At 39.6% G+C, this 10,427-nt stretch overlaps 1 protein-coding gene across 1 annotated transcript; it reads left to right on the top strand.

The window, feature by feature from the left end:
• The first annotated feature begins 5,690 nt into the window (after nt 1-5,690).
• On the top strand, nt 5,691-6,815 carry Taar8a (trace amine associated receptor 8A). Its single transcript, NM_175599.1, has one exon. The coding sequence runs from the start codon at nt 5,691-5,693 to the stop codon at nt 6,813-6,815; it is 1,125 nt and encodes a 374-aa protein (NP_783189.1).
• The last annotated feature ends 3,612 nt before the right edge of the window (nt 6,816-10,427 follow it).

The following is a 10,427-nucleotide window of genomic DNA, read 5'->3' as shown; positions in this document are numbered from 1 at the left end:
ACTCACTTGCTTGGTCCAGTGACCATGCTATTACAAAGAAAAACTAATTCACTTACACCCTGGCATAGCTATGGGAATACTATGCCTGTCATATAGAGAGATTATTGTTAAATTACATGCTTAATTTTATTGATCAAATATAAATCTGTTTTAAAGTGTCTCTTAATTTGCAATAGCTTATGTTCAAATGTGTTTTCTCAGGTTGATACTTAAATTGAAAACTAAGTTATATAAAGCTCTGGGGTTTTTTGAAAATAGTTTTTAAAAGATGCGCTCAGACATATTAGCAATTGGACAGTTCCCATCAGTACTCTTCAATATGGCAACTTTTACAATAATAATGGTAAGGCTATCAACTGTTTGTTAATAACAAAATATAGACAAAATAATAGTGGATCAGGGGTATAGCACAGTGATAGAGCTTGCCTAGTATATGCGAGGCCATAATTCTCATTCCTAGAACAGCTAAGGAAAATGAATGAATGAATGAATTATAGCAATAATCATTCACACCTAGACCTCTAAGAACTATCCATGAGATCAAGCATTGTCTCAGTAAAAGTTTACATTTGTAACAGAAGCCACCGCAAGTTATCCCCTAGGTGGATGTCATGGCCTCTTTCCTTACTGTTTGCGTTCCCCGCCCAGATGCCATGTTTGATTTTATTTCTCTCTACTGCCTTTGACTCAGTCTTACTTTCACACACTTGAAGGTCATTACATTGCTCATATACTTGTACAAAAAAGAGACAGAAAAATACTGTATCTGAATATACACATATATGTACATATTTGTGTCTATATATGCATATACATATATATGCATATGCATATGCATATATATGATGGAGATGACAGAACACAGCATTCTTAGAAAAGGAATGGATCAAGAAGCTTGATTTCTGAAGCAAGCATTGTTTCATATAGGACACGTGCGGTTGTGTCTGTCTGTATTGATGTATTCCATGCATACGGATGCAGTATAGTTCAATGAAAGGGCATTAGCTCTCCTGTAACAGGGTTCCGGGAGACTGTGAAGTGCCTCATGCATGTATGATCTCAGGTCTCTGGAAGAGCAGCAAGCACCCTTATTGCTGAGACGCCTCTCTGACTGCCATTTTCTGTACTACACAAAATCATTTCTTTTTTTTTTTCTTTCTTTCTTTTTTTATTAGCTTGAGTATTTCTTATATACATTTCGAGTGTTATTCCCTTTCCCAGTTTCCGGGCAAACATCCCCCTCCGCCATCCCCTTCTTTATGGGTGTTCCCCTTCCAACCCTCCCCCCATTGCCGCCCTCCCCCCAACAGTCTAGTTCACTGGGGGTTCAGTCTTGGCAGGACCCAGGGCTTCCCCTTCCACTGGTGCTCTTACTAGGATATTCATTGCTACCTATGAGGTCAGAGTCCAGGGTCAGTCCATGTATAGTCTTTAGGTAGTGGCTTAGTCCCTGGAAGCTCTGGTTGCTTGGCATTGTTATACATATGGAGTCTCGAGCCCCTTCAAGCTCAAAATCATTTCTTATAACACTTAATAGGGTAAAAATATTCTCCACGTTAGGTAGATACATTTATGTCCTTTGTAAATCAAGAAATTGGTTGTTTATAGGAAATACAAAATTGCCACACCTTTTTGAGTATTGCTTTGCAATTTTAAACCTCTAAAAATATTTCTCAAAGCATACGAGTTACCAAGTTTTAATTGTTCACCCATATAATGATGGTTCATTAGTCTTTTGCTTCTAAAAACTTAAATTCCTTTTCATTTTCATTTGGCTTTGTAAAATGGAAAACGTATAATGATTAATAGCTCTCATTAACTAAGAGCATACAAGCCAATGTCTCAGAGACTGACTCAAGGACTGCATCTGGCAAGTTTGATTTGATGCCAGTTACTTTTATTCCTCTGAAGAGACTGTGCCCATTCCAAGGGTCCAGAGAGGGCTCCCAAGGCTAGAAGGCCTGTGTGTGTAATCTTCAAAATCCTCTACATCCTTCCCAGACTTCACTTGGGTTGAGTCACTTGCCATTTGCAAGGGTGAGCTCTCCTCTGGAGAATGGGGGTAAAATGGAGTGTCGTCCATGAAGCACTGACTGGAAAGCAAAATAGATCTAAGGACTCTTAAAACAAAGAGCAGATGAACCATTGCAGATGAAGGTGTGCAAGAAGAAATGGCTAAGATGTTTCCTTCAAGAGGTTTTAATGCACGTCCAATTAAAAGAGTTAAAAGCAAAGTTTTTTTTCCGAAAAAGAATTCTTGCACAAAGTATCAAGTATCTACATAGAAAGACCAGGAATCTAGATGTAAGGAATAAAGACAAAGTAATTACAGAATAAAGTGATGCGTGTATGAACAGCTTGCAGGACATTCATGTTACGCGGGTTTGCAGAATTAGTATTTTGTTTTTCTTAATGTTAATATTGTTTTGAAAGTAATTGAAAAACACATTTGGAGAGATTTTATCCACTGAATTCTCAAGCTTGGGTAACTACAGTTATATATGCTTTTAAAGTAAACACTTGACCCTCATTGTGAACAGCTTAGAACAAAATGAAACCTATTCCAATGTTTCCAGAAGGACAAGGCAGAGACTTTCAACTCAAGAATTACATAGGAGAGTATTTAGATGCTTTACGTTGTCCACACATATGCACATGGTACTAATGTAAGAGGGTAATGTTACATCATTTCATTAAGCACTACTAAGCTTACCATTGTACATCATTTTAAGAAAAAAAAACCATAAATGTCCAGACTCCCTGAAGAGACTCATGGTGAAGTCAATTCACAAAGACAGCAAATCCCACTGGAGGGCTCCTGTTTTAGAGTCCTTGTATTTCAGACCACTATGGATGTGTTTATGCTGTGTCCTTTCCCCTCAGTGATATCAGCTTCTAAAAAATAATTATCTGTTAAATGAGTTAAATTCATTCATATGAAATAATTTATTCATGCACAATAATTTTAAATACCAAACTACTTCCAGAGGGGTTCCCTTCTGAGAGCACAGTGACTGAAAGTGTAGAAGAAAATGTGAAAACGTTCAGAGAGTTAATTTATACAATAAATATAATACTGAGTGAAGTTCTAGGAAGTGAAGATTTAAGTAGGTGGGGAAAGGTCCTTTTGTTGACATAAATGGAACAAAATCAACACTCCAGCTACTGGGAAGAGTGGTCTTCTCTGTGTTCATCTGAGACCAGGCTGAGCAACTTTAAACTGTAACCATGACTTTGGTACCCACGGACACAAAGAAGTAGATCATGACTCCTGGTGCACACCTGAAGCTTTTAATCAAGTTCTCTGAAGTGTATGGCAGAGGTCACTGGGCAGGAGAGGGCAGTAGCATGAGCTCTGGACTCATGAGGCTCCTATGGGTCCACCAGCTTCCTTGTGCCTGACCTCAGATGGCTCACTTCCATTGATGACCCAGCAAGACTTAGGTCACAATGGACCTTTTTTTAAATTGGGTTGTTTGGTTCTCTGGAGTCTAACTTTGATTTTTTTGTATATTTTGGACATTAGCCCTCTATCGGTGTAGGATTGATAAAGATCTTTTCCCAATCTGTTGGCTGCTGTTTTGTCCTATTGATAGTGTCCTTTGCCTTACAGAAATTTTGCAATTTTGAGGTAAAATTTGTCGATTGTTGATCTTAGAGCATAAGCCATTGGTGTTCTGTTCAGGAAAATTTCCCCTGTGTTCGTGTGTTCAAGGCTCTTCCTCACTTTCTCTTCTATTAGATTAAGTGTATCTGGTTTTATGTGGAGGTCTTTGATACATTTGGACTTCAGCTTTGTACAAGGAGATAAGTATGGGACAATTTGCATTCTTTTACATGCAGATTTTCAGTTAAACCAACACCATTTGTTGAAGTGTTTTTTCCCCCACTATATGGTTTTTGGTTTCTTTGGCAAATGTCATGTGTCCATAGATATATGGGCTTATTTCTGGGTCTTCAATTTTATTCTGTTGATAGACCTGTCTGTGTTGTACCAATACCATGCATTTTCTAATCACTACTGCTCTATAGTACAGCTTGAAGTCAGAGTTGGTGATTTCCCCAGAAGTTTCCTTATTCTTGAGAATTGTTTTTGCTATCCTGGGTTTTTTTTTTCTGTTGTTGTTGTTGTTTTTCTGTTTGTTTTTCTAGGTGAAGTTGAGAATGGCTTTTTCCAGGTTTGTGAAGAATTGTGTTGGGTTTTGCTAGGGATTTCACTGAATCTGTACATTGCTTTTTGTAGGATGGCCATATTGATGCAAAAATACTTAATAAAATACTCACAAACCAAATACAAGAACAAATAATAACCATCATTCACCACAATCAAGTAGACTTCATATCAGTGATGCAGGGATAGTTCAATATACAGAAATACACCAATGTAATCCACTGTATAAACAAACTCAAAGGTAAAAAAAATCACACGGTCATCTCATTAGAGGCTGAAAAGCCCTTTGACAAAATCCAACTCACCTTCATGTTAAAAGTCTTGGAGAGATCAGGAATTCAAGTCCCATACCTAAACATAATAAAGCCAATATACAGCAAACCAACATGCAATATCAAATTAAATAGAGAGAAATGAATCAGTTTCACTAAAATCAGGGAAAAGACAAGGCTGCCCACTCTCTCCGTCTCTATTCAATGTAGTACTTGAAGTTTTAGCTAGAGCAATAAGACAACAAAAGGAGATCAAGGGGATACAAATTGGAAAGAAAGAAGTCAAGGCACCAGTATTTGTGGATCATATGATAGTATACATAAGTGACACCAAAAATTCTACCAGAGAACTTCTATAGCTGATAAACAGCTTCAGCAAAGTGGCCGTATATAAAATTAACTCAAACAAATCAGTAGCCTTCCTTTATATAAGTTATAAATGGGCTAAGAAAGAAAATAGGGAAACTGTTCGCAGTACTCACAAATGATATAAAATATCTTAGTGTAATTCTAACCAAACAAATTAAAGACCCATATGACAAGAACTTCAAGTCTCTGAAGAAAGAAATCAAGGAAGACCCCAGAAGATGGAAAGACATCCAATACTCATGGATTGGTAGGATTAACAGAAAAAAGATTTTTTTAAAAAAAAATCTGAACTTATAGGTGATTCACCCACCAGGTCAGAAATATCTATGTATTAAAGCTAAGAATATTAAATGGTTAATATAATTGCCAAATACTGAACTTTTCAGAGCAGCCAAAAAAATTTTTGGTTTTGATTATCAGCACTATTTGCACAAATTAGGAAAGCACAGAGAAACATAAATTTTAGAACTTACTAATTACAATTCACAGCAGTGAGTGTGTTTTGAAGATTCACACCTTGCACTGTAGGGATTCCTCATGCGGAGTTTACAGTGGATGGAGAGGATTGGCTGTCTTCTCCAAACAACACAGGACTTGAAATTGTATTAAAGGTGGCCTTTGGAATATACCACTATATTATAAGCCATCATCTTTTGCAAAAAAGGAATCTATTCTCCATTACTCAGGTAACTGGACAGTAAAAAACCAGTATTAAATTTCCCTGGGATTAACAGTGAAGGTTAACATACTTATAGGAATAATTTGTGTGACTATAGAAGGGAAAATTTATTTTCTGAGTTTTTACATTTCTTCATTTTTTATAATGAAAATAGAAAAAACTTACATGCTTAGGCAACATTTAAAATTAATTCTTCAGTATGGAGTGCATTTCTTTCATTTTTGTGTCTCACAATTGCCGTTGTCTTCTAGCAGGACAGAAATCCCTCAAGCATCAAAAAGGCAGAATCATGACAAGCAACTTTTCCCAAGCCCCCCTGCAGCTCTGCTATGAGAACGTGAATGCTTCCTGCATTAAAACCCCCTATTCGCCAGGGCTCCGGGTCCTCCTGTACATGGTCTTTGGCTTTGGGGCTGTGCTGGCAGTGTGTGGGAACCTCCTGGTGGTGATTTCAGTCCTCCATTTCAAGCAGCTGCACTCTCCTGCCAATTTCCTCATCGCCTCCCTGGCCAGTGCTGACTTCTTGGTGGGCATCTCTGTGATGCCCTTCAGCATGGTCAGGTCCATCGAGAGCTGCTGGTACTTTGGAGACACATTTTGTAGCCTTCACAGCTGCTGTGATGCAGCATTTTGCTATTCTTCTCTTTTCCACCTCTGTTTCATCTCTGTGGACAGGTACATCGCTGTCACGGACCCTCTGGTCTATCCCACCAAGTTCACAGTGTCTGTGTCTGGAATTTGCATCAGCATCTCCTGGATTCTGCCCCTCGTGTACAGCAGTGCAGTGTTCTACACAGGCATCAGTGCTACGGGGATTGAAAACTTAGTAAGTGCTCTCAACTGTGTAGGGGGCTGCCAAATCGTTGTCAATCAAGACTGGGTTTTGATAGATTTTCTCTTATTCCTCATCCCTACCCTCGTTATGATCATACTCTACAGCAAAATATTTTTAGTAGCCAAACAGCAAGCTGTAAAAATTGAAACTTCTATAAGTGGAAGCAAAGGAGAATCGTCCTTAGAGAGTCACAAAGCCAGGGTGGCCAAGAGAGAGAGGAAGGCTGCCAAAACCTTGGGGGTCACTGTGGTGGCATTTATGGTCTCATGGCTACCATATACAATTGACACCTTGATTGATGCTTTCATGGGCTTCATCACTCCTGCCTATGTCTATGAAATTTGTTGCTGGAGCGCCTATTATAACTCAGCCATGAACCCTTTGATTTATGCTTTCTTTTACCCTTGGTTTAGGAAAGCCATAAAGCTCATTTTAAGTGGAGAGATTCTAAAGAGTCATTCATCTACCATGAGTTTGTTTTCAGAGTAAGTATTAACACTAACTTAATGTTAAGAATATCTCATTTACTAAGTGAGCATGAAGTCTGATTAAAGAAGTAAATAATTCTTGCTCTGGGTTGGAGAAACAATATTTTATTAATTGAGTGGGAAATGTGTTGTGGGCAGATTAACTATTGTAAATATGTTTAATTGCATTAAAAATAATGAATAGTGAATGCTTGGTAAGTGTCTTATTCATCCATGCTTTGTTTGCATCCTAAGCATTTGCCCTTGTGTTTTCCAGTTTTGAAATCATTTTTGTTTCTAAGCTTCCAGTTTATTCTGAGCTCTCATTCTCATAAGGGTCTCCTTTCCTCTTCAAATTCTGCATGAATAGCCTGGGCTACCACAATGTCCAAGACTAAATATGTTGAAGTGCAGAAATCTACTGTGGGTTTTTTTTTTAATTCTAGGGGCTGGAAGTCAAGGATCATGATATGTCTGCACTGGTTCCTTCAAAGTCTTATCTTGTATATGGCTTTCTCCCCTAGGTTCTTCCCCTATATGTGAATGTGCTGTAGTCTTCTCTTCTTGCTAGCACATCTGTCATATTGGACTTGAAAGGATGTTATGCACATATTTTAATTATTTCCTAACTACTGAAGTCCTGAAAATTAATACCCTAGCATCTATATTTTAAGTGACACAGTTCAGCTACTCACATTTGATGACCCTGAGCAAGCGGCTGTCTGCTTCCTGTTCCTCTTTGACAATCCCTCTCTGTTTCCTCAGTGTTTGTACCTACTGGAGATTGGGGGACTGAAAGTAAATTTCTTGTACTCATTATTGAGGAAGAACCTAGGTGCACATACAATATTAGGGAACCAGTAATTAGGCCTTGAGGGTCATCATAGAATTAGTACAGTTTTCCAGACAATTGTCAAGGAGAGGATCTACTACATAGGTTTGGCACAAAGACAAGTTACCCCAAGCATAGTCCCCTTAAGCTCTGCACAGTTCACTTCTGCAGGATGTATACATAGTTTTTGTCACCCCAAAATGGTGTGTGTCATAGTTCTTTGTTCTTAAGATAAAGATGCCCAATTGATTATTAAAATAATAGATGACACTGGATCCTATTTACACTTTTCCCCCATCTATTTGTCTGTCATCTATCTATCTATCTATCTATCTATCTATCTATCTATCTATCCATCTATCTATCTGTCATCCATCTACCTAGATGAAGTGTAACTTATAAATTAGACTCAGTAGGGAATTAAATTACTAGTAACAAACTAGAAGAATTGTAACAATTCTCAGAGGATGAGGACACTGGCCATCAAGCCCAATGACGTGAGGTTGATCCCTAGGACCCATATGATGGAAGGAGAGAACCAATTCCCACAAGTTGTTCTCAGACTTCCATTTTCATGCTCACACAGACAAACACATAAGTAAATAAAATAGGTACCTTATAAGAACAGATTTGCACACGGTAAAGGATGGTTTTAAATAATACCTGCAGAGAAAGTCTACTGAGAGAAACCACATATTCTTTTTGGTACCACGGACAGTGGCACATGGTGTGAAGCTGTTTTTCCCATTCCTCACAGTCCTGGGGAGTGGTGCCAAGGTGCTTCCTCACATCTCCTCCAGCTTACATCTTGTATTCTGAAGACAAGTCGTCAGGATCCTTACTTTGACTCTCCCATATTCATCCCCTTCCTGCTGCAGCACATCCTGGTTGATCTCCCAACTGCCAGCACTAGAAGTTTTCTGCCCAGTGTCTGTCTGTCTCCCACGGTGAGCCTGTCCATCATTCAACCCACAAAAAAGTGGTTAGATCCACAGAAACAATGTCTGTTGGAAGGAACTGCGGTGTGAATTTGCTGCCTCTGTCACCTAGCAGACAGGACTGCTCTCAGGCAGGTCCTCATACTTCCTCCCAGTTTCTCCCAGAAGAGTAACTCCTGTCTTTCTCCCCTGTTGGGGCCCGTCCATCCATTGGCTTCTCCAGGCCACTAAACACTCTCTGTACCCATGCAAATTTGACCACTTCAGTATGAACTTTCGGTGCTGCCCTCATTTACTTGAGTTCTCCCAATGACAGCACACAAGTGCAGCCCAGTGCTGTTGGTTGTACTGTGGTGCTTCCCAGTCACAGAAGTCCACTCAGGTTAGAAGAGCATCTTTGTCACATCTAGGGTTTCTATTGCTGTAAGGAAGGACACAGTGATCAGAAAGAAAGCTGGGGAGCAAAGGTTTTATTCAGCTTACATTTCCGTATTGCTGTTCATTACTGAAGGATAGAGCAGGAACTTGGCTGATGTAGGAACCATGAAGGCCCTAGATATAGGTCATAACTTCACTGTGAGACAGTTGGTTCAGACCATCTGAACCAGAAGCTGATGCAGAGGCCATGGGGGAAGCAGCTTACTGGCTTGTTTCATATGTCTTGTTCAACATGTTAATTTATAAAACCTAGGACTACCAGCCCAGGAATGGTACCATGCTCATGGGATGTATTATCTTCAATAAACCATTAATTAAGAAAATGCCCTACAGCTATATTTCCTCAATTCATCCTTCCTCTCTGATGCTACTGTCAAGTTGAAACACAAACCAAGCCAGTACAATCTTTATCAGGGAAGGATTCTAGTACAGTTGGGTTTATTGAGTAGAGATGAGAGATAGTACACACGTCATCATTAATTGTAAGCATTCAGAGATGGGGAACATTAAGCCATTAAATCTTAAGCTTTAAGTCCCAGAGACCTGGGATAGAGGAGGCCATCAAAATTCTAAACAGTGAGGAGATGGAACTTGAAGAGGCCACCTCCAGTAGTCAATCATGACCTCTAGTGAAGAGATAGGGACACCAACCCACTCACAAAACTTTTGACCCAAAACTGTTCCTGTCTAAAATTAATTCAGGCAGAAAAATTAAGCAGAGACTGAAGCAATGGCCAACCAAAGATCAGCCCAACTTGGGATCCATCCTGACAAATCTTGACACTATTACTGATGCTGTGTTGTGCTTGTAGACAGGAGCCTAGTGTGGCTGTCCTCTGAGAGGCTCTACCAACAGCTGACTGAGACAGATGCAGATACAAATAAGGATATGTATGGAGAGATTCCCCTCAATAGGAAAATTCAAGATCCTGACAGTAGTAGTGTAGGCCCATGAACCAACAGGAGTCTGATAGGAGATAGGAGAAACTGCACACACAACAATGGGTGGATGAAAATGCTTGGAATAAAGCATTGGACTGAAGACCTCTCTTCCTATGGAAGATTTAGGGGAAGGACTGAGGGAACTGAAGGGGCTGACAACCCCATAGGAAAATCAACAATAACAACTCACCTGGGCCCATGGGAGCTCCCAGAGACTAAGTCAACAACTAAAGAGCATGCAAGGTCTTTCCCCAGGGGGGTAGCACATATGTCGCTTGTACCTTGTACGTATGTAGAGTAATGCCTTTTCTGGCCTCTGTTGGATAGGATTTTCCTAATCTTGTAGAGTTTTGATACCACAGAGAGGGGGATCCTTGGAGGTGGGGGCACCATCTCAGAAGCAATGGGTAGGGGAGTGGAGGAAAGAACTCTGTGAGGGGGGACTGAGAAAGAGGCAACACACTTTTATTATATAAATAAATAA

Source organism: Rattus norvegicus, chromosome 1, assembly GCF_036323735.1.
Source record: "Rattus norvegicus strain BN/NHsdMcwi chromosome 1, GRCr8, whole genome shotgun sequence".
Lineage (NCBI taxonomy): Eukaryota > Metazoa > Chordata > Mammalia > Rodentia > Muridae > Rattus > Rattus norvegicus.
This window is presented reverse-complemented; position numbering and strand designations above follow the sequence as displayed.